The sequence below is a fragment of the Mus pahari genome, chromosome 5 (assembly GCF_900095145.1).
Source record: "Mus pahari chromosome 5, PAHARI_EIJ_v1.1, whole genome shotgun sequence".
In the NCBI taxonomy this organism is placed as follows: Eukaryota; Metazoa; Chordata; class Mammalia; order Rodentia; family Muridae; genus Mus; species Mus pahari.
The window spans coordinates 73716685-73741238 of record NC_034594.1 but is presented as its reverse complement, the minus strand read 5'-3'; the positions used below and the strand labels follow the sequence as shown (position 1 = coordinate 73741238).

The 24554-nt window shown below is 38.1% G+C and overlaps 1 protein-coding gene across 1 annotated transcript in view; it reads left to right on the top strand.

The window, feature by feature from the left end:
- Window positions 1–24554, top strand: part of Slco4c1 (solute carrier organic anion transporter family member 4C1) — a 53187-nt gene that overhangs the window by 9028 nt on the left and 19605 nt on the right. The window contains exons 3-6 of the mRNA XM_021198931.2: window positions 18028–18207; window positions 21063–21159; window positions 22394–22515; window positions 24344–24462. Of these exons, the coding sequence (XP_021054590.1) occupies window positions 18028–18207; window positions 21063–21159; window positions 22394–22515; window positions 24344–24462 (518 nt within the window). The remainder of the gene's footprint in view (window positions 1–18027; window positions 18208–21062; window positions 21160–22393; window positions 22516–24343; window positions 24463–24554) is intronic.

Below are 24554 nucleotides of genomic sequence, written 5' to 3'. Positions count from 1 at the left end.
AGATGAACTTTGAGGAAATTGAAAGGATTGCATGCTTTGTTTGAGATCGATCTCTCTCTCTCTCTCTCTCTCTCTCTCTCTCTCTCTCTCTCTCTTTCTCTGTGTCTTTCTCTTTCTCTCTCCCACTTGACAGAAATCACTTTGGATGAGTTAATCTCTAGGAGGAGATTAACGTAATATAATACAGTTAGTAAGTAGATGAAAACCAAATATGAAATATGAGTAGCACGCAAAATGTCTACAGGTGTGAGAAATGACACCAAAGGAGGGTGAGAGTCAGAGGAGGTAGAAAGGGGGGGTCTGGATCAGCATGGCTTCTTTTGTCTTGTATAAAACCGAAGTAGATTGGAGACAAAGGATATATTTTTTTCATCTGGAGATTTTATTGAGACATAAAGATCAGAGGTGATTAGCTTTGCAATGGAGATAATGGAATTTATCACAGGGAAGTTTTAGCTATTGTTACTTGATACAAAAAGAAGGTTTTAAGCGTAAGAGAAATGAATATTTCTAGGGGTTTTTTAACTTATTGAGCTGAAAATGGAAAAATGTCACAAGACGTTTCCAAATAAGTAATATTTGACAGTGCTTAAAACTTATCTTTTCACTTTTGGCATGGACTGTTTTAATGATGGATTCTGTGAGCAGGTCAAACCTAGGCTGGCTTTGAACTGTTACTGAGGGTGCCTTAAACTCTAGGAAATATAATTACAGCTGTGAACCACCACGCATAGCAGGACACTCGTTTTTGATGTAGCCCTGACTGGAGTACTTTTGTATACCAGGTTGGCATGAGATCTGTCTGCCTCTTGATTCTTGAGTGCTGGGATTGAAGGTATGCACAACCGTGTCTGGCCTTTTGGTGTTTCTTAACTAAACTGTAATCTTAACTCATCATTAATAAAACTATGATTTGAAATATAACAGGTCTTTACTATATAATATTTTGGTTCAATTCAAGGTCGTCTGTATTCCTTTTGGATGAGTATTATTTTAATGTTGTTGATTGCAATAACTTCTGCACTGAAGGTAACCTTCAGTGAGGAAAATAAAATTCTATTTGGAGACCATTAGGTTTTTAAAGGTTTAAGATCAGTAGGTTATGCAGAATGAACTCACTTGGGCCCCTAGGGGCTTATAGCAACTGAACTGCCAAGCAGAGAGCTTGACCTAGGCCCTCCACACATATGTAACAGTTGTGCAGTTAGGTCTTCATGAGAGACCCCTAACAGCAGAAGCAGGGCCTGTCTATCACTTCATTGCCTGCCTTTGGATCCCATTCTCCTGGCTGGGCTGCCTCTTGTAGCCTCAGGAGAAGAATATGAGCTTAGTTCAGCTGTAACTTGAAATGCCAAGGCTGGTTGATATTCAGGGGAGGCCTGGAGGAGGAGCGGATGTGGGTCTGAAAGTAGAGGTGAGAGGGAGGGACTGGGAAGAGAAGAGGGACGGCAAGCAGCGATTGGGGTGTAAAGTAAATAAATGTAAAAAATAAATAATGTAAATAAAATAATGTAAAAAAAAAGATAAGTAGGTTAGAAAGAAGTTTGTGCAAAGGATGTTGGTTGTCCCGAGTAACTCACTTTAAACAATTGCTCTAAGAAAGTGAGTATAATGAGAATTGATTTCTAGTTTTTAATCTTGTCTTTTATATTGTACTTGGGCAGAGTTTTCTTGATTGTTCAGCTGAAATATGGAATATTTGTTCATCTATATTAAAGAAGGCATGACATAAAAAAGTTCTAAGGTATTTTAACTGTCAGTTCTGTACAGGTGCTGTGATTTTGTTTGACCATGAGGATTCTTTTTTTGAAACCTCTCTCTCTCTCTCTTTTTAATGGAACTCATCTTTATTTAGGCTTCTTCCTAATGTGATGTTTCAAATACTTTTGGTTTAAATGTAATATAAGCAATAAAAGGACTAGAGGTCACTTTCAGGGCTAGTAAATGCCTCAGATGAAATTATGGTTTGGCATACCAGAGGTTGTCTTAGTTACATTTCTATTGCCATGACAAAATGTCACAAACAAGGTAACTTAAAGAAGAAGAGGTTTCGTTGGGGTTTCAGTTTCAGGGGGTTTGCCCATATCAGGAGCATGGCAGGCGCACTGGAGCAGTAGTGGAGGAGAGCTTACATCTGCTCCACCAGCATGAGGCAGAGAAGGCACTGGGTTAGCCTAGGCCTTTGAAATCTCAAAACCCAGCTTCAGAGGCACACCTCATGTAACAAGAGCACACCTCCTAATTCTTACCAGATAGTTCCATCTAAGTATTCAAATATGAACCATTGGGGGCTATTCTCACTAAAACCACCACAGGCGATTCACTCTTCCCATAACATCTTAAATAGTAATCATTGCCCTGGTGGATCGTTTTTATTTAATATATCTTGTATTGTTGCCTAGTTCTGGTCTACCATGGAAGGACATGCCTTCTTAAGGTCTCTATGAGAACAATCCATGACTGGAGTATTTGACATGTCGGCAGTTTTTGTTCAGTGAGAATTGTTCTGTCTCACAAGGTACTGATGCCACAATCGTATACTTATAGCTATGAGAGCATCAAGTCATTCTTTCAACATGGGCTTGCTAATATAGTAGCCTAGAAAAGGAGATACAAAGAAGTGAGATCAACAAAGAAAAGACAAGCTTAGCAATGATGTTCTTTGGTCAATGAGTTCAGAGGGACTCATTGGGATTCTCAGATCATACTTTCCAAGGGGTGTGTGTGTGTGTGTGTGTGTGTGTGTGTGTGTGTTAGAATTAGAATTAGAATTTTCTTTAGTAAATTGAGCCAAATTTCTTGTCCATGAATGGTTTTAATTAGTTTCATATATGATATTTTACCATGTGACAAAGGAAGCTAAAAAAGAGAAGCATGTTTAGAATACTGTGGAAATGCTTTGAAAGTAGTTGCTGTGTCTGTCATAAATACTTGACAAAGTACTGATTTCACTGGAGTATTTGGAAGGTGTGCTGCAGGGCAGGATTTTTTTTTTGTTGTTGTTTTTTTGTTTTTTTGAGACAGGGTTTCTGTGTGTAGCCCTGGCTGTCCTGGAACTCACTTTGTAGACCAGGCTAGCCTTGAACCCAGAAATCTGCCTGCCTCTGCCTCCCAAGTGCTGGGCAGGATTCTTTTTAAGGGATGTATAATGTGATTTTCAAGTACAGCATAGTTGTATCTGAGTAGATAAAATGCTTGGGAGGTAAAGATTGACTAATTTTCTTTCTTTCTGCTTTTTCTTTTTCTTTTTTTTTAGCTTCCTCAACGTTGGTAAAAATGTGGTTTGTGGTGAGCAAAAAAAAAAGAGGAAATTCTATTTTCATAGCCATGTTCCATAAAAGTGCACACATTGGTCAGTGTTTGCCTTAATGAGCTCTTCTCTATTATTTTTAATACTCTTGCCCATTAGATGCAATGGCACGCATCAGAGTCAAGCAGACATTCTATTTGTGCAGTGTGTGGCAGCTCTGTGAGCCCACCTAGATTCCTTCAACTAGAAATTCCCATAATAATCTCACAGTTAAGGCTGTGCCTGGGTGTAAGGTTCAGCGTTCCCTGAACAGTAGTGTAGAAATACAATGAAGTCTGTGGTGATTAAAATGGCTGTCTGCTTTCTGTTTGTCACTGGAGATGGCAGTTACAACACTACAGAAGTAAAAACTTTCCCATAGGTTGTATTTGCATTTCAGTAGAAGCACCTTGGTCTTGATGTCTTGCCAAAATGTGGCCAAATATTTTGAAACTTCCACATTTAAGACCTAAGAGAAGAATCACTAGTGTAGCTCAGATAATTGGATCCTCCTATCACACAATTAAATATGTTTGTTTTAGTAGACACCTTTGTCTGATTTTTGAATATCTTCATTCTCTGGTTTTCAACAAAGTAATGGGGAGTTCTAAGACTTTCAGGACAGGATAGACTAATAAGAATAGAATGGAGAAGGAAATACCTAGGAAATACCTCACCTAGGCCACTCACTATTAATTTAATATCATCCAATCTTTTAAAATGTATACGTGTATTCAAATAATCCCAGTGTGGTATTGACCTTGCTTCTACTCATGCACTCACATCCAGTCTTCACTAACACTCATCATTCATCCATCAGTCTACCACACAAATGCATAGCTACACATACATATTTAAAATCCAGCTTTGTAAAACAACCAGCTGAACCTATGCATATGTCTAGTTATGATGGGTATCTTTGCTATTAATAGAGATGGAAGTGTGGAATCTATGTCTTGTATTACTTAATTTTATAGGTAATGCATTTAATTAACCCTCCTTTGTTATGTTCTTATTAATATATTTTATGCTTCTGGTTCTAAAGGTTCTAGTTATTGCTTGTTTGTGGCTGAATAAGACTCCACTATGAACTGGTGACATAGTTCAGCAGGTAAACGTCCTTGCCTTCAAGAGAGATGACCTGAACTTCACCCCTCAAACCCACACACATGGTCAACAGAAAAAAAAACTGACTTCACAGGTTGTTCTCTGACTTCTTTTTATACACTGTGTCATGTCTGTACCCCCACATTTATGCAAATGAGAATAAGTGTAACAAAAATTATAATAAAAATCTCTACTGTGCCTGTAAAGCACAGTTTTTTTTTTAAAATCCATTTCTCTGCTGACATACATATGTGTAGATTTAATAACTTGCCTCTTACAAACAAGACTGCAATATCAATGGATGTGTACATATCATTGCAGTGCTTTGGTCTAGAATTGGAACTTACTGTAGAGCTGCTTTTAGTTTTGTAAGGAACTCCATACGGACTTTAGGACAACATTCACACCAGCAGAATATAAGGGTTCCCTTTCTTTTCTCCTTTACCAGTGTATGTTATTTCTTATCTTGGTAGTTAGACATTGTGTATGAGGAAAGATGGACTCTCAATATATCGTTAGTTTGTATTTTCTTGTGAGAATAGAGTTGCTTTACAACATTTAATGTGTGCTTTGTCTTTTTTGAGCAGTGGTTGTATCATTAACTCACTTATTGACTGGGTTGTTGGCGTTTCGTATTTATTTTTTGAGAGCATTAAATAGTCTAGAAGCTCACTGTCTGTTAGATATGATGCTGACAAGGATTTTCTCCCACTCTGTAGGCTGTTTCCTGACAGTGTTAATCATGTCCTCTGCTGTGCAGAAGTTATTTAATTTTCTGCATTTCTGTGTGCCAATTCTTAAGAGTCCTTTTCAAACAGCTCATAGCTATTCTTGTACCTTAGGTATTTTCCCTGTTTGCTTTTGACAATTTCCTCCACTTTGAATACACTCCTTGTGCAGGCCCAGTTTCATTCCTTTATCCAATTTTCCTAGCTCATTTTGTTAAAAAGTATTATTATCTATTTTATGTTTTTGACAGTTTGGTTAAAAATCAAATAGCTATTTCTGTATGGGTTTATTTCTGGATCCTGTGTTCCATTAATGTGCCCATTTTTGTGCCAGAACTGTGCTGTTTTCCATTTTGCATGGTTGTCTCAATACTTAAAATCCGTAGCTGTGATACACCTGAATTGTTATTTTCTCAATTTGACTTTGAGGATCCAGAGTCTTTTGTGCTTCTACATGAATTTTGGAATTTGGTTTTTCTGTTTCTGTGACAATGGTTCTTGGCATTTTGAGGAGGATTCCATTGAAGCTGGAGATTGGTTTTAGTATTGTAGACAGTTCCACAGTATTAATTGTACCTATCTGTGACCATGGGAGGTATTTCTATCTTTTAGTGTATTCTTCCATTTCCCTTTTTGATATTGAAAGTTTCATTGTTGAGGTTTCTTACCTCCTTGGTTCATTTTACACTATTATACATATATTTAAATCTATTGTGAACTGGGGAAACTGCATTTCAATTAAGAAAATACCTCTATCCCATAGACCTGTAGGCAAGTCTGTAGGGCCATTTTCATGCTTAATGCCTAATGTAGGAGGGGCCCAGTCTATGGCCTGTGGTGCTGCTCATCAGGAAGTGATCCTGGGTGCCCCAGGAAGCAGACAGAACAAGCAGATAGATAGTTAGAAAGTCCCCCTACGTGGCCTCTGTTTCAGTTCGTGCTTCTAGGGGCTTGCCTTTACTTCTGCCTTTACTTCCTACCCAAAGCTGTAACTCTAAACTGTAGAGTGAAATAATTCCTTTTTCTCCCTTAAGATGTTTTTCGTTGTGCTTTCTTTATCATACAAAGTCAACTGGGGCAATCTTTAAAATAGTGTTCAATCAATGTCTTATAGCTTTAGCATGAAAGTGATATACAGATTTTGTTGGAATCACATGAATGGTTTAATATATATATTATATTATATATTATATTATATTATATTATATTATATTTTGACGGGACTAAACCCGTCAAAAGTAACATTGTACTTTAAATTTCAATGCTGTGTTCATTTTTTATAGTAGAACCATAATAAACTTTATATTTTATCTTGTACCTTGTGAACTTATTGATCTCATTTAACAGTGGTTGAGCTTGTTTGAAATCTTTGGTGGTTTCTATGCAGATGAATGTGCTTTATGTAAATACTGACTGTATCTTGTAAAATATTCTTCTTTCATTATAATTTTCTTTTTCTGCTTGACTAAACTGGTTAGAACTTCCTGTTTTATTTGAATAGAAGTAGTAAAAGTTGTAGTTGGGATAGTGGTTCATGTGTATATTGTCATCATCCAAAACAGGGAGGCAGGAGGATTGCCTTAAGTTTGAGGCTAACATGGATTATGTACTGAATGGTAAGTACCTAAGGCAACATAGCAGGACCCTATTTAAAATAAGTGCTAAAAATTAATATTCTTATTTTAGGGGAAATTTTTTTTTCAATTTTCTACAAATGCTGTAGGTTTTTGCAGCTGTTTGCCAGGGCTGGGATGCTTTTACGTGACTCTTTGCCTGAGAACTCTCACTAAATGAGGATTATTGAGTTTTGTGAAATATTACTTTGTTAAAGCTTTGAGGTAGTAGATTATACTTTTTAAAATTCTTAATACTGAGCCAACCTTGCACGCAGGACAAATTTTACTTGGTAGTTACATGCAATTCCTGAGTTCTACTCAGTAATATGTTGTCAGGAAATTTTTTATTTCTATTCAAAAGAGAAGGTATTTTTTCCTTATTTTCCATCAATGCCGTTGCATTTTTGGAAGGTGTTTGGTGTAGGTAGAGTAAACACAGGCTCTAAATCTCTAGGTTTGGTGGGCCCCAAATTCAATGCCACTCACCTGTTTCTGCTTCCTGATTTCTAGAATTGGTTTGAACACTTTAGTGTGCACTTTGGAATACACTAAGCCAGACCATCTGATTATTCAGATTCTCACCTTGAGGATTTTTCAATATTTTGGGGCAGGATCCACTCTTCCCAAATAATTTCACTAGTAGTTACAGGAATATTCAAATGCGCTTCATCTTGTACTTTTTCTACAACTGATCTCTTTCACCTATGATTTATGTTTAATGACAAACTCTTTAATTCTCTAGTCTATAGTCTTTAGGATCTGTTGTGAAATCCTTTTAATTTGGATATTGAAAATTGCTCGGTCTTTGTGTCTCTCTGTCTCTATCCATGTCTGTTTCTCTCTCTCTCTCTCTCTCTCTCTCTCTCTCTCTCTGTGTGTGTGTGTGTGTGTGTGCATGTGTGTGTGAAGGTCCCTATTTAACCTTGACTAGCCTGGAGCTCTCTTTGTATATCAGAGTAAACAGGTCTGATGAGAGTATGAGTTGTGCTCTATTATTATCAGATAAAGAAGTCCAGGATCCCTGTTGGCCTCTACTCTTTAGCAAGGAAAAAGGCTCCTTGTTTACTGGATGCTACGGACCTCTCCAGAACATTACTGATACCATGTTCTCTGAGAGAAAGGAATGACTATATGGACACAAAATTGGAGTGTGCTGGCCATGTTCTGGTTAGACTATGCAGAAAGTCCTGACTCTGCTAGGTTGGCTTCTTCTCCTCCCTCAGAAGAAGCCAAGGAGGACATGGGTGCTGCATTGCTGGATAAAGATAGGAATCTCAACCACCAGTGTGGCATGAATCAGCCCAGGGGTGGGACTCCTGACTTCTCACTGGAGGCCAGTGTCCTAGCTCCCTTTGTCCTCTAGGTTTTAGCTCCAAAGGATGGAAAAGGAAAGCAAAAATAAAACTCAAGGGATCGCTATCATGTAATTTCTTGGGTAATCAATATCACTAGCCAGTAGGACTTCATCCTCAGAGTCTTCTTATAATCACTTTTATTAATTAAACAGAATGGCTATTATTGTATTAGTGGGGAAATAGGTGAAAGTATGTGTATATCACCTTCACGGAGAAATCCTCTCTCTCTGTTTTATCATTGCATCCCTCGAATTTTATATCACATTGGTAAAATGTAACTCTTTGAATGATTTGATGTTGATGAATGAGGGACCTGTACAACCTACCATCTGGATAAACTTGATTATACATTAGTATCAACTTTCAGATCACTATGGCTTCACGAGTCAATCCTATTTTGTATGTACTCTGCACGGCTTTCATTAGTGAGCTACAGCTCATCTGTAGTCACCTTTATATGAAGGTTGTTGCTGGTGAGTAACTATATATTTACATTCTGTAAATTGCAAAATAAAGGAAGGGACCAGTCATTCTCAGGTTTTCCAAACAGTTGTCTGGAAGTGGCTTAGCTCACATTCACCTTTTTACTGTATACAACAACTGACCGGCTAAATGCTAAATATGCTCATCCTGATGCCAATGGGGAAATGAAATTTAGTCATTTTCCTAGGGGGACAACCAATAATTTTTACATAATAACAACCACAAAAGGAAGTACTAGGGCTGAATAATGTGATCCTTTAGATCCTATTTCAAAATCAACACACAGCAAGATTGAACATGGACTGGTATTTGCTGAAGTTGTTTCTTTGCTCCACAGAGATTAATCTTATTCCTGTCCATTCTGTTTCTTTTCATTGTCTTATAATAGACATCAAAACAAAGTTACTTTTCATACATATAGGAACACGTACAGGCACTGGAGAGACATAGAGACAAATGCTTGAACAGCCGTCTTGTAGTGTAAGAGGTGTCAGCCAATGTTGTCTATAAACTTCAAGGTAATGAATAGTTTCAGCCTTAGTTCTATGCAGTCTGTTACAGTTGCTTAACACTGTGTGGTTGCCCCAAGAAAGCAGACCTAGCAACATATTAAAGAGATGGACATGTTGTTTTTCCATCAACTCCTACTTTTAAAAGCAGTGCAGGGGATGGAGTAGGGTAATTGTTTGCATTTTCAGGCCTCTGTGGCTGCGGGTGTTTGGACTTTGGCAGTACTGAATTCCCAATGGAGAAAGGCCCTGGAGTGTTCCCTTTGCTGAAGTCTAGCCTTGCCTTTGCTAGAAGGTGAGCTCACTGGGCCGAAAAGGAGACTGGACTTGTTTACTGCTATACTTGCCATGCACTGGGATAGTTTATAATTCCATTTTTTGTCTCTCTGCTCATTTTGACATTCTCACCTTTTTGCATTCCTATCACACTTTTATAATATGCAGGTCATCCAATCTTATGAATTATTAGGCTTTTATTTTGCATCATTTCTATTATTTTTGGATCAATCTTTCAGCAACGCAGAAGTCATAATGGCTGTTTCTCAGGGGTTAAAGTGTACGTGGCCTTATGAAGTCTTAATTAATAGAACTAACACAGAGGCCGTTGCTATTACGTCTTACTATTAAGACATATTTTTAGAGTAAATTTTGCTTTTGCAACAATAAATTCACAGAATGCTCATTGCTTTAAATGTTCTTTCACTGCCCGCTCTGATCTAAGATCCAAAATAATGTCAACCTTCAGAAGTGAAATTGGCCCACTTTCTCAAATGGGTTTCAAGGAGTGCACTGAGGATCTAAGCTGAAAAAGATGTAACTCTCATGAAAAAGGCAAATCTGAATCTGTTATATAACACAAATTCTTTTTTTAGCCATTTATTTTTATAGGATATTTTATTTATTTACATTTCAAATATAACACAAATTCTTAACATTTTATTACATCAAAAGCATACATGGGTTAATTGGCCCAGAGTCATTATCAGTGGTGAAGGCAGATTGTAGAATATGTGTAGTCTCCCAAATCCATGCCAGAGATTTCAGATGCCATTTATTTATTTATTTATTTATTTAGAAACTGCTAACAAGGGAGTAGAAATATTCAGGCTTTTTACATTCAGGCTATATATCCTCTGGAAAGTGGATATCTCAACAATGTCATCAAAGGTTTGAAGAACTTAGGAGTGATTACTAAAATATTATTATTCATTGATACGTATTTGTCCAGTGCAAATTCACTCAGGACAAAGTAATCAAGAACAACTGTCAGTCATTGCAAGCACTAGCAGGTGGTGGTACCTGTTGCAGCTCCAGCTCCAGATTTGGTATCCTTTCTTGAACACTTTGGTGTTCTCTTATACGTGAGATACAGTTCTTGGTTATTTACGAAGACAGGGAAGGTTTGCTGTTCTGTAGAGCAATACAATCACAACATTATTACGTATTTAAAACAAAGTCTTTTGTTCCTAAAAAACTTTGCTATATTTTATTATTTACTTTGAGTATGTGGAGGTATGGGCATGTGTGTGCGCACAGCACTGCAAGCATGTGGAGGCCAGAGAATAGCTTGCTGGAGTTATTTCTCTCCTACTTCATCGCTTCTTGTGATTAAACTCGGGTCTTTAGGGATCGGCCCATTGAACATCATACTATCTCAGTATTATGCAAATTCTCATGATCTTTGCCATAACACTGTTGTAGACAATTAGTCATGCATGCAAATATTTTTATTACAGCTACTAGAGAATGGAAAGATTCTTCCGCAGTCCCTTTCTAGAGTAGGGTACAGTGACATGTCTTAACACGAGACAATGCATAGGAGATTCCCCCACTGCGAACACTTATTTGTTATCTAATAACAACAGTTCCAAAGCAGTGATTATTTCATAGCATAGAATGTCACATGGGCCTTCAGTATTGATGGAATTAAGCTAATTGGATATGATGTACTGAAAGCAACTAGTAAAGTGCATGCATGCCAGAAGATAAAGGACAAACTAGGAGTCCACTAAAGCAGTTAAGTCTCCCAGGACTTAGCTTCTGGGACCCTGTCACAGTGTCCATTGTGTGCCTTACATACTATGCTATAACCACAACACTTAGCATGGCTTAGAGTTCAGAAACGCCGTCTAAATTGTTAGGCATCTATTAGACGTTGTATATGGCTACCAGGTTTCAGTGGGAAGAAAAAAAGTCAAAGTTCTGTACCAGATGCTGGCTGTGTTTGTTGCAGAGTGGGTGGAAATGGGCAACTTTTGGCAGGTTTGTCTAGGGAAATGAGGGAAAGTAATTTTGTTTTTCTCAGTGAAATAACAACCATTTGTCTTTTTTGCATTACTGGTTGCCCAGGCCTATACTGTGTCTTGTAATTAAAATAGAAAGGAAGTATGTCTGTAAGTAACTTCTATAATTTGAGATGGAAATTCAAGGAATTTTTCATAAAGATTCTATCAAGAAAAATAACAAACATTTTTTTTTCAATGCTAAAAATCGAACCATCGGCCTTGAGGGAGTTAGGCAAACATTCAACCATATAATATTCGTAGTCCTGCTGCTGATTTTTGAATAATAACAACCCTTGGCCTAACTATTGGAAAAAAATGATTAGAGAAGATTAGTCAAGGGATATAAGCAGTTGGTTTAGAAAGTAAGAAGATCTGTTCTTTTTTTAAAAATTATTTTTTTAATTAGATATTTTCTTTATTTACATTTCAAATGTTACTCCCTTTCCTAGTTTCTACTCTGAAAATCCTCTATCCCCTACCCCCCTACCCCTGCTCCCCAACCTACCCATTCCCCTATACTGGGGCATAGAACCTTTTACATAAACATGGGGAACAGAGTTCCAATCTCATCACTCCTGTAATAGGCAAGATGTGGTCATTCATTTGCTTTTAACCCTAGTGCCATGTGAGTTTGAGACAGAACAGTTGCTGGGACGTGCTGACTTCCAATGTAGTTCTAGGTTCAGTGAGGGATCCTGAAATCTGTGTCTAGGAAAGAAGGTGGAAAGTGATGGGGCAGGTCATGTGATATCTTCCTCTGGGCTTCACATACATCCTGCTCTCCATGTTCCCCAAGTGTGTATATACTACACACATATGGTCACATGCAAAATGGGTACAGATGGAAAACGAGTCTGTCTCATGCCTATAATGGATATAAATTAATACATACAAAAAGTAAAGTGTTAGATAATTCTGTGTAGAATCTTAGGCCAAGAATTAAACGTATCTATAGACTAGCTCACTTGAAATAATTGAAATATTTTGCACTATTTCCTTTACTTATACCTGGGTCATACTTTTCCAAAGGATGTCCTATGACGTGTTGAATATTAACAACATGAACAGTGGAAACAAAAAGAATAATTTGGATACATGAAGATCATATACAGTGTGAAACTTTGTGAGACTATAATAGTCTTAACTCACTGGTTACATCATTCTGAGAATGGAGGCACAAAAACTCCCAACAACCTTTAGCCACCTTTGTGTTCTAAAACTGTTTGATTCTTGTGACATGCAGTGCAGTGTACAGGTATGCTTTATGCAACATTGCAATCATCCAAACGTGCGTATGTATGTAGTGTAGGAGTCAATCCATGCTGTGGGTGATACATCTGTCCCAAACACCTCCTTACAAAGCAATGAGATCTACACATTTACATTCTTAATGATTAATTTGAGTGTTGGTTCTCTCTCTCTCTCTCTCTCTCTCTCTCTCTCTCTCTCTCTCTCTCTNTCTCTGTCTCAAATGTGAGTACACTGCAGCTGTCTTCAGACACACCAGAAGACAGCATCAGATTCCATTATAGATGGTTGGGAGCCACTATGTGGTTGCTGGGAATTGCCACTCAGGACTTCTGAAAGAACAGTCAGGGCTCATAACCGCTGAACCATCTCTCCAGCCCAAGTGCCAGTTTCTTAAATTGTGTCTTTAGGTGTCTTGTCTCATTGTTTCAGGTCACCATCTCTGGTCATGTACATTTCCTATGCCCATTTTCTTTTTTTTTTTTTTTTTGCTTTTGTGATCAGTTTCCTTGTGATTGATATAAATATATATGTTTCTTTAGATGAAGGGCATCTCCCTTTTTAAAAAAATTCCATACATGGATCAGATTAGGATCAGGTTGTCATCAGAAACAGCAGCCAGGCCAACATCTTAGGCAGGTGAGCTGTGCAGGCAAAGGCCCTCAGATTTTAGTTCTTTTTACAAAGATAGACAAACATTTGGGATTCCTTGCGTAAGCTCTTCCTACTCTACCTCTGCCTTGTAGAAATGCTGCAGAGTAGGAAGGTTCTGCTGCGGGCACCCTGCACCTGGTTCCTCTCCTGTTACAGGCAGAGTCTGTAACTTGGACGTGGGAGGATGGGTGGCTCCTGAGTGTCATGCAAAGTAGCATTGTTCCCACATCTTTTCTAGGGCCCCATCACCAGCTGCTCTTAGTGAATTCCAGCCAGGTGCCCAGAGGGACCCACATGCCTGAGATCAGAGATTCTTTAGTTTTGTCTATCACATTTTTAAAGGAGTGTTCAAAATACTGGTAAGAGGATAAGCAAATGGGATTACAGGAGAGGAATGTGGGAGTGAGCTAGAAGATACTCTGACTTGGGCAGATCAGATCGAAAGAAATTCAGCAGTGTTTCTCCATCTTTCCAGCTCTAGTTGGGAGGTGGGAAGTTGAGACAGAGGAAGAAAACACATTCTCACAAATACACACACTACTAAGTTCAAACAAAGAGGGCGGAAATGGGGCAACTTTTGTTTAAACTTACTTACCTTGAAGTACCTGCTACAGTAATTAAGGAGTTTTGGTTTCTTTTGATAACAACCCTTTACAGTCTGTTCTTCAGTTAAGAGCTTTTCTCTCCAGAATTCTCACTGGAAGCTGGGTCTGGAAGAGTAGAATTCCATTCACCACCCCTCCTGCTGTGGCCCTCCTTTCTACTCCTGCTGTATGTAGGGTTAGCAAGGGGAAAAGCAGAGCTTAGCCTCTGTTAGGGCAACTGCCTGGACTTAATGGATCTGAGCAGAGGCCTGGGGAGTTTATGGGGTTTCGTGGTAACAGTTGGACTGAGCACATGTGCAGATTCTCTTGTGTCAATGTTAATACTAAGTAACTGTATGTCTAATATTAACAGGCCGAACTGACCACTCACTGGTTGGTCCATTTAAAAAAAAATTACTTTTTAGATATTTTCTTTATTTACATTTCAGATGTTATCCCTATTCCTGGTTTCCCCTTTGAAAATCCTGTATCCCATCCCCCCTTCCTCTACTCACCAACCCACCCACTCCCACATCCCTGTCCTGGCATTCTCCTACACTGGGGCATCGAGCCTTCTCAGGACTAAGAGCCTCTCCTCCCATTGATGGCCAACAAGGCCATCCTCTGCTACATATGCAGCTGGAGTCATGGGTCCCTCCATGTGTACTCTTTGGTTGGTGGTTTAATCCCTGGGAGCTCTGAGGGTACTGGTTAGTTCATATTGTTCTTCTAATGGGGCTGCAAGCTCAGCAAAGGAACTGTCAATAAGACAAAATGGCAACCAACAGATTGGGAAAAGATCTTTACTTACCCTACATCCAATAGAGGGTTAATATCTAATATATACAAAGAACTCAAGAAGTTAGACTCCAGAGAAGCAAATAACCTTCTTTTAAAAAATGGGGTACAGAGCTAAACAAAGGATTCTCAACTGAGGAATATCAAATGACTGAGAAGCCCCTAAATAAATGTTCAACATCCTTGTGTTCAACATCCCTGATGTTCAACATCAGGGAAATGCAAATCAAAACATCCCTGAGATTCCACCTCACACCAGTCAGAATGGCTAAGATCAAAAACTCCGGTGACAGCAGATGCTGGCGAGGATGTGGAGAAAGAGGAACACTCCTCCATTGCTGGTGGGATTGCAAGCTGGTAACACCACTCTGGAAATTAGTTTGGTGGCTCCTCAGAAAATTGGACATAGTTCTACAGGAAGATCCAACAATACCAATCCTGGGCATATGCCAAGAAGATGCTCCAACTGGTAATAAGGACACATGCTCCACTATGTTCATAGAAGCCTTATTTGTAATAGCAAGAAGCTGGAAAGAACCTAGATGTCCCTCAACAGAGGAATGGATACAGAACATATACATTTACATAACAGAGTACTACTCAGCTATTAAAAATAATGAATTCTCTCTCATGCTCTTGCCTCATTCTTGTCTCTTGCCCCCTTGCTACTCCTATCTCCCCGTTCCCTTCACCCCTCTCTCCATGTGGTCATGGCTGGCCTTTGCTTCTCCACTCTCTCCTTCTGTCTTTCTCTGTGTCTACTATTCTCTTACCCCCCCTCCCCATACCCTGAATAACCTCTAGTCTATACTAAAAGAACAAAAAACAAAACAAAACAAAACAAAACAAAACAAGGAAAGGCCATCCCTTATGCAGTTACCAAACACAGACAGTATTGTGGATGCCAACAAGTGCTTGCTGACAGGAGCCTGATATAGCTGTCTCCTGAGAGGCTCTGCCAGTGCCTGACAAATACAGAGGTGGATGTTTTCAGCCAACCATTGGACTGAACATATGGTCCCCAATAGAGGAGCCAGAGAATGGTTGGTCCATTTACAGAAAAGCCTGATTCTTATTTTACCTTCACTGCTTTTCTGAATTCATAAACGATATGAGCGCTCCCTCTTGTGGTTATTCTTGAATTGCATGTCATTTTCTGTTTAATTTTACCTAACAGTTTTATGCAATATCCTACAAATTAATGGAATGTAGTGTGATAATTAAAGACACGTGTAAAGTATGTAATGATCACAATTAGCATTTAGCATCTACCTTTCATCCTTGAGTTACTTGCAGAACCTGGGTCCTGTTTGCTGGTTCTTACTTAGTCTTGTTGATAAAAAGCATTTGGAAATGGAGTCGTATGGAAACTTGAAGACCATTTATGGGAATATGAGAGAAAAGCAACTAGGAAGCAACCTGGAAATCCCAGAGGCTTCTTGGAAAAGGAAGAAAGAAAAGACAAAGAGAAAGACTTGGCTCTGGTAGAGGTCAGGAAAGCGGGGCTGTTACATCAATTGAAGTTTGTGTGCGGCTGCTTGGTAGGAGTTGTCAAGGTGAATGAGAACTCCCAGGCATCGAGTCTGGCCAGCTTCAGATTTTGGCTCCTATCTGAAGAAGGGTATGTGAAACACATTGCTTCGTCAGTGAGAACTTGGAAAAAGGAGTGGGCAGACCAAGCAGTGGGGTCTGTAGTAACTGTAGAGACTCAGAGGCTTGGGGGCGCCACACTTGCTGCCCTTCATAAGGGGATGATTGCTCTTCCCATCTTTTTAATTTAGCTACACGTTTCACCGTTCCCCAAAGAAGGGATCAGATATACTAGCTCTTACAGAAAGGGATGGCTGTAGTCTTTATAAACTTGTTAATATTTGGGTCAGGTTGGAATGTCATGTCTCAACCCAGAGTAAGAGATACAATTTAGGAACTTAGGACTCCTCCCCCTCTTCCTCTCTCCCAGAATTATGGAACAGAGTAGATTAGAGATAATTCAAGAAAAATTAAAAATAAAACTGGATATCAAATATGGTGGTGCATGCCTTTAATCCCAGCCCTCATGAGGCCAGCCTGGTCTACAGACCGAGTTCCAGGACAGCCAGGACTCTGCTACACAGAGAAACCCATCTCAAAAAACCAAAATGAAAACAAACACAAAACTAAACTGTGCAAAATATCTGTGGGTCACAGAAGGAAAAGACTTTTCACTACAGAGCTTCAATAAAGCCTTCCTACCCGTCCTGCCTGGTTTATAAGGTGTTTTACATCTTTTTTTTTCCCCCTTAGAAGGCTCATTCTAGTTTGATAATATATTAAAATTGCTTTATACTGGAGGAACATTTTGAGAATAAAAAGTATGAACCAGATCATCTTTGATGTATTAACTTGTGTTATTTCTTTACTGCCTCTATGGAATTGGCTACACATGTACTTAATTTTTCCTCTCTCTGCATGGTTATGCTCCATTACAAACCCATTAGCTTTTTACAAGAGTCTTTCATGGTAGAAATCCTGCGTCATATTTTCCTGTAATGTTTGGCTCTATATCCTTGAGATGATAAGGCCATCTTCATTTACTTGGGAATATGCCTATGTTTTCTTATCCCTGTTTATCATGTGTTTGCTTGCTTGCTTTTATATGACTTTCCTATCTGTAACTTGCTGTCTCGCCATTTTCGTCTTTTGAAAAGAGTTTGAAAAATTAATTTGTATTTTCTGTGCATGAATGTTCTCACTACTTGTATGTCTGTGCACCACATACCTGCCTGGTGCCCATAAAGGTCAGAAGAGGCCCTTGTGAGCTGTCATGTGGGTGCTGTAAATTGGACTTGGGTTCTCTACGGGAGGAACAAGTGCTGGCTTCTTGCTTTGCTGACTCCAGTTCTCATGGGTCTTAGGGTTTGACGATTTTTCTTACTTACCTGTATTTCACAAGCACATTCTTTGTTCTTGTAAGTCTGCCAGTCTTTACTTCCCTTTCCCTGTTCTGTTTCTAGTAGTTTGTTCTTTTATTTCTAGTTTGTTCTTTCTTTCACAACATTTCCATGAGTTCATAAACCTACACATTGACCTCTTAACTAAGGAAATAAATACATTTTGTGGCCCCCTCATTGTCTTAAATTGATTACCTACAAAGTTTTTAGATCCAAACCTTAAGTGATTTTTTTTTATATTCTAAATTTTGGCACGATAGTAACTCCTAAATTTTCTTAAGTAACTTAGATGCTTATTTTGTTGTTTTTATTTACACCTTTAACTGTTTTAAATGCAACTAAAATGAAGCAATTGGAAAAGGTAATTTAGGTGAATGTAATTTGTAAGTAAATATTTATGTTGTTAGCTAAACTTTAAATTTGCATTTTTCTCCCACAAAGATACGTGCTTAACAAGGAACAGCACCAGATGTGCATCTTCAACCTCTCTGCTTTCTAACTACTTCTATGTTTTTGTCCTGGGACAATTGTTGCTGGGGACCGGAGGAACTCCGCTCTATACCCTGGGAACAGCCTTTATTGATGATTCTGTGCCCACACACAAATCTTCTCTATATATAGGTGAGTGAACTCTTGGTATGATGTTTGTAAGGAGAGTTGGTGAACAGCTTACCTAATATGGTTTCCCTTCCTATTGCTAAGGGGAAAAGACAAACAAACAATAACAAGTTAGTTGTCATGCCACAGGCATTTCATTTAGATCATTGTGATTGTACTGTGTTTAACTGTTTACTGTACTATCAAGTCAGTTGCTGGGATGCATGATAGTTTTATGGTGCCCATCCTGAACAACCTGACCTTCGTGCACAGGAGGAAGCAACTCGGCAGCTTCTGCTTGGATGATGTAAACCCCAGGGGATTGATTTTATTCAGGGTATAGAGGCTTCTTATATCTTATAAGGATGGGACAAGAGATCATAAGAAAAACCAAAATACTAGTTGCCCAAAACACTATGGAATTCTTCATTTAGAAGCCATTCTAGGGACCTATCATGACTGCCCTCTGAAAGATCCAACAGGCAGCTGAAAGAGTCAGATGAAGATATTTGCACCCAACCAATGAACAGAAGTAGCTGACCCCTGGTGTTGAATTAGGGAAGTCTGAAAGAAGCTGAGGAGAAAGGCAGTCTCAAGTAATCTGGACCCCTGAGATCTCTCAAACACTGGATCCCCCAAACAGACAGCATATACCAGCTGATATGAGGCCCCCAACACATATACAGCAGAGGACTGCCAGGTCTGTGTATATTCAGAGATGATACACCTAACTCTTAAGAGACTAGAAGCCCCAGGGAATTTAGAGGTCAGGTGGGGAGGTGGGTAGGGATATCCACGTGGAGAGAGGGGTGTGGGGAGGAGGTATGGGGTGTGGAACAGTTGAGGGTGGGTCAGGTCGGGGAATAAAATATTGTGTGTAAAAAAATAAAGAAATAAAATGTCACAGGTTCTAAAAAAAAAACAAACCAGTTTTTTTGTTTGTTTGTTTTGTTGTTTGTTTGTTTGTTTTTGAGACAGGGTTTCTCTGTGTAGCCCTGGCTGTCCTGGAACACACTCTGCAGACCAGGCTGGCCTTGAACTCAGAAATTCGCTTGCCTCTGCTTCCCAAGTGCTGGGATTAAAGGCATGCATCACCACACCCAGCATTTTTTTTTTTTTTTAAGTCACTCTTTTCTCTATTTCTTTCTTTGAAACCTAGCACCAGAATAGAGAAGTCCATGTGTCTAAATGTTTTGTAAGTTACTGGTTTGTCTGTGTATCACTGTATAAGAGGGGATTCACAGGTATGGTTGACTGTGGCTCAGCCCTGACGGTTGAGAATATCCCAAAAAAGAAGCTTCTGTAATTGCACTTACATCTTAACAAAGGTTAGGAAGCAGCCTTAGAAGTTCTAAGGCCATTTCATTGAAAATATTGAAAAACAGCCATCTAATTGAAAAATAGTCTATCACCACAAAAATGTACAAATCACTAATTTCTAGCATTTTGGGGGGACAGGTTGAGACAGTCTAACTAGGTAGCCATTGGATAGCTTGTGAAGGTTGTAGACCAAGTTGGCCTCAAACTCAGAGGTTCTCCTGTTGCTGCCCTGTGGGATTAAAGGCACATACACAATATCCCATCCTTTTTTTTTAGCATTTTTTCATTTATTTATTAGATGTTTTCTTTATTTACATTGCAAATGTTATCCCCTTTCCTCATTTTCCCTCTGAAAACCCCCTATCCTCTCCCCTTCCCCTTGCTCACTGACCCACCCACTCCCACTTCCCTGTCCTGGCACTCTGCACACAAACAATTTTGAACATTATATTTTATATGCATCTACTAATACCTTATGTACTTAAGTTTTTCAGCCTATTTTCTAGATTTAGAAACATGGCTATTTTGTATTTTAACATATGAAAGATTAATACAAATTTTGATATTATCTTGCATCACCTTTCTAGTAGAAGAGACTTGATCTAATAGGTATCTGAGTCCTTTTGCCATTGATGTATGTTTGTGTGTGTGTGTGTGTGTGTGTGTGTGTGTGTACATAAGAATTTTAGCAGCAAATAAAAAATTCAACAGATGTGAATATAGTAAATTTTATTTTGCAAATGCTTTGGTGTATACGACAACATTTTCAGTACCTGATAGCCAGAAATAAGCTGCTTACCCCACTGTCAGTAAAAGTGAGGGAACCCACTGGGGATAGTATCTAATAGTAAACAGCTTGCTTTTCAAATTGACTTATCACTGGGCAGTGGTGCTCTTAATTCCAGCACTTGGCAACCAGAGACAGATGGATCTCAGAGTTCAAGCCCAGCCTGATCTACAGAGTGAGTTCCAGGACAGCCAGCGTTACACAGAGAAACCGTGTCTGGAAAATATAAAACAAAGCAAAATCAACCAACCAAGCAACCCGTCAGCTGATGTAGGTTTTAGAATCTGCTATAGAGTAAAATAAAGAAAGCCTTCTAAGAGCCTGTGGGGTAGAAAGGCTTCTTTACCTGGTTTTTTTTTTTTCCATGAGACTATAAGCAATAATTATTGCTAAAAGGAAAACAGTGCGTGTACCCCTTCACCATTAGCTACACAATGTACATAGATTTGTAATTACATGTTTATTTTAACTCTTATCATTATAATCATGTAGTTCTTTAGTGAGACATTATTTTTAGGCTCCTTGATTTAACTGTTAACCTCATTATATTTCATGATATATATATTTCAACCTATCTATCCATCTATCTATCTATCTATCATCTATCTATCTATCTATCTATCTATCTATCTATCTATCTATCTATCTATCTAAATTTTGATATAGCTCTAATCATTAAGAATTTTACTAGAATTATTTTTCTTCCCTGTTGTTACAATGTTGAACAAAGCTGTTAATATGACGATTCCTAATGCTTTTGATCTTTTCATAGGTATTGGCTATTCTATGTCGATCCTAGGCCCTGCCATTGGATATGTGTTGGGTGGACAGCTGTTGACAATGTACATTGATGTTGCTATGGGACAAAGGCAAGGCACTATTTGTTTTTCTTCTAATTTTTTGTTCTATTGCAGTAAAGTGAGCCTCAGTTCTCATTCAGAATGCTATGAAGGATTTCAGGATATAAAACAGTGTGCACTATATGATACCCATTGTGTCTGCATTGTTTCCTGGGTCTTTTAGCATAATGTAATAATAATAATAATATAATAATAATAATAATAATAATAATAATAATAATAATAATAATAAATTAGCTTCTTAGTAGATTTGGTTGCAGATAGATAGCATGTATTGTCTTATAAGTAGCTGAGTGACAATAGTTCCTTGATAGCTCTGATAATATTATAAAAAACAAAATAAAATTATGTTGCTTTTATAACCAAGGAAGTCAAGATAATGATACTAAATATTATTTATCCAATACTTATATTTTATACCTCACATTTTGTGTTAACTTATGATATGTATTCTCCAACTTAGTTCTGCAACGGGACATTCCATGGGAAAGGATAGTCAGCTTTTGAATTCATGGACTTTAACATCAGGGGAAGTCTGTCAGAGTGATATGTCTGAGGGAAATACTTATTGATATTAAATTATGACAGTATCATAAAAATTTAAAATAATAATTTAGAGAAGCATATGGTACTTTTAGCATAGTTCAGTGATTTGCTGTGAGATATATTCAGTCTGATGCAATAAATGAAAAAGAAAACTAAATAATATGTTGAAATTTTCTATGTTTTTAAGTATTTGTCATTTTTATATTTACTGTTAAAGTTTTTAAACCATGATTCTGTATATGCTGCTTTAAAAAGATTTATATATTTTTATTCTCTGTGTATGAGCATTTTGCCTGCATATGTGGCTGTGTACCATCTGCATGCCTAGTATCAGCAGTGGCCAGAAGAGGGCATCAGATCTTGGGAATTAGAGTTACAAGTGATTGTGAACCACCATATTCGTGCTGAGAATCAATCCCAGGTTCTCTGCAAGAACAGGAAATGCACTTCACCACTGAGTCATCTGTCTATTCTCCCATGATTGCCATTTTATGATGCTCTCTGGACCATTACTTTTAATTCTTTTTATACTTGTATGTCTGCATGCTATTTGACTCATTGTGATGGTTTCCTTACAATTTTAGATGCAGTAAGAGCCTACCCCTTTGCACCTGAATTACAAGACAAGTGATTGTAGTGACTGAGTGCTAATGAATACTGAATGAGTTGTAACTCTTTTTTCCCCCCATCCTTATAGTTCTGATCTGACTGAGGATGATCCTCGGTGGTTGGGGGCTTGGTGGATTGGATTCCTTTTAGCTTGGCTCTTTGCTTGGTCTTTGATAATGCCTTTCTCCTGTTTCCCAAAGCATTTACCAGGTAAATCCATCTCCTATAATTTCAGAGAGCTATACTGTACGTCTAGATCAGTTGTTTTCAAGATAATTAATAAGAACTCTAAAATCACCCTATTCCTGTCATAGATGTACATGCTTGCCAGTGCAGTGTTGAAATCTAACTTCTTATGAAAAAATAAATTAGTATTCACAATTCGCACTTATACTTAGTACTATGGACTATCCTTTACTGAAACTGACCTTGTGTTTTATTGTAATTCTTGCCTCATGTACATACAAGACACAATTGTAAACTATTACTTCATATGCGTTCATCAGTAATTTTCAAGGACCAATATGTGTGAAATCATTCAAGCTAATTATTGTTAACTGTCCCACTACTTACTCTTTCAATTTGCTTGAAGTAATTCTGCCGCATTAGTTTGTAAGCTGGTTTTCAATATTAGACGGTCTGAAAAAACTCAGTAGAAATGAATATTCATTTCTTATGAGATCTTGCTTCTAAAGCATTTTTTCTCAAATTTGAAAGCATTTACTTCCTTTCATTGCCATTTGCAACAAAGGTTTTGGAAGTGGATGGCAGTATAAGGCGGTGTATTGAGGTGTGTGAGGTGGGTAGAGGAAGGTGGAAGAGGTAGAATTTGACAGAAGAACACTTGACACACTGGAACCAAGTGAACTCAGTGGTGACTTCTAGGCTATCCCAGTATAAAGCCACATGAGGATGCTTCTCTCAGATCTACTCACAGAGCTGTGTTTTAAAACAAAGGGCCATGATGGCAGACAGCAAATAGTACTTCCTCTTCCAAGCTCTTGCTTATTTATTGTTTTAGTGAACAACAAAGAACAGCCACACATTTATTTTAATCTATAAAGACTGCCCAAAAAAATTCCAAATAAACAAAGACTATTAGGAGACTTCAGATGAAAAATAATATATGTTGGAACAAGACTGTGCTATTAAATTATAATTGATTGACTACACATTAATGTTTAGACGGATAGGAACTTGATTTTTTTTTAGTGGGTATTTTTTTCTTTTTAATTTTTAAACAAGGTTTCAACCCAGGCTGATTCTGGCCACAGATTCATGCCAGTCCTTTTGGCATATCCCGATAAGTGCTGAGATTAGAGACCAGAGCCATCGTACCTGGGCATCCTTCATGCATATTAATGAATTAAATAGCCCTTAGCACAGTTTGATTACAGGCATAGATATTTATACTTTTCATTATGTTTATGAACCCCAAAAGACCACCAAGGAGCCGTTTCCAGTGTAAACTCGAGTTTGGGCTTACTGCTAACCCACAGGACAGTTTGGTGAAATAACCCCGAGCTCTCACTGAGACTAGGTTTTATAGAAAATGAAGCAAGGTGTGTGTGTGGGGGGGCATCCATCCTGCAAGCATCAAATTGAATGACTATTATAAGCTGACAAGTGGCTCTGAAGCAAGACTCTATACAATATATGAACTGTCTGAAAGTATATATGAAACAATCAGACTAATCTTTGATTAACTGTTGTGAGGAAGTATATGGGGAGTAATCTGGCCAAGGATACGCCATGGGGTCCTTCCTGGTACTTGGGTACAGCTTAGGTTCAACTTTGGACCAAGTTTTCAGGCCTTGTTTTTGTTTTTGTTTTTGTTTTGTGTTTGTTTTATTTTTAAAGATGGAGACTAGTCCCAAGATAGAGTAGGTTTTGGCCTCTCAATTAACAGAAAAAAAGAAAAAAAAACCTGAATTCTAGTGAAATTTACATATCCATAGAATGTATATCAATTAAAGAGTAAGCATATTTAACAACTGATTAAATAGTAAAAAAGCACATTTACTCTACCTCCCCCTAGGGACAGCAAAAATTCAAGCTGGCAAAACTTCCCAGACTCATCAAAATAATAGTACTTCCTTTCAACATACGGATGAAAATTTTGGAAAAAGTATTAAAGATTTTCCAACTGCTGTAAAGGTAAAACAGTTCTCCCCTTCCCCCGTCTATCTCTTTGTGTGTTTGTGTGTGTGTGTGTAAGTTTTAACCAGTGTCTCATAGGAACATAGTAC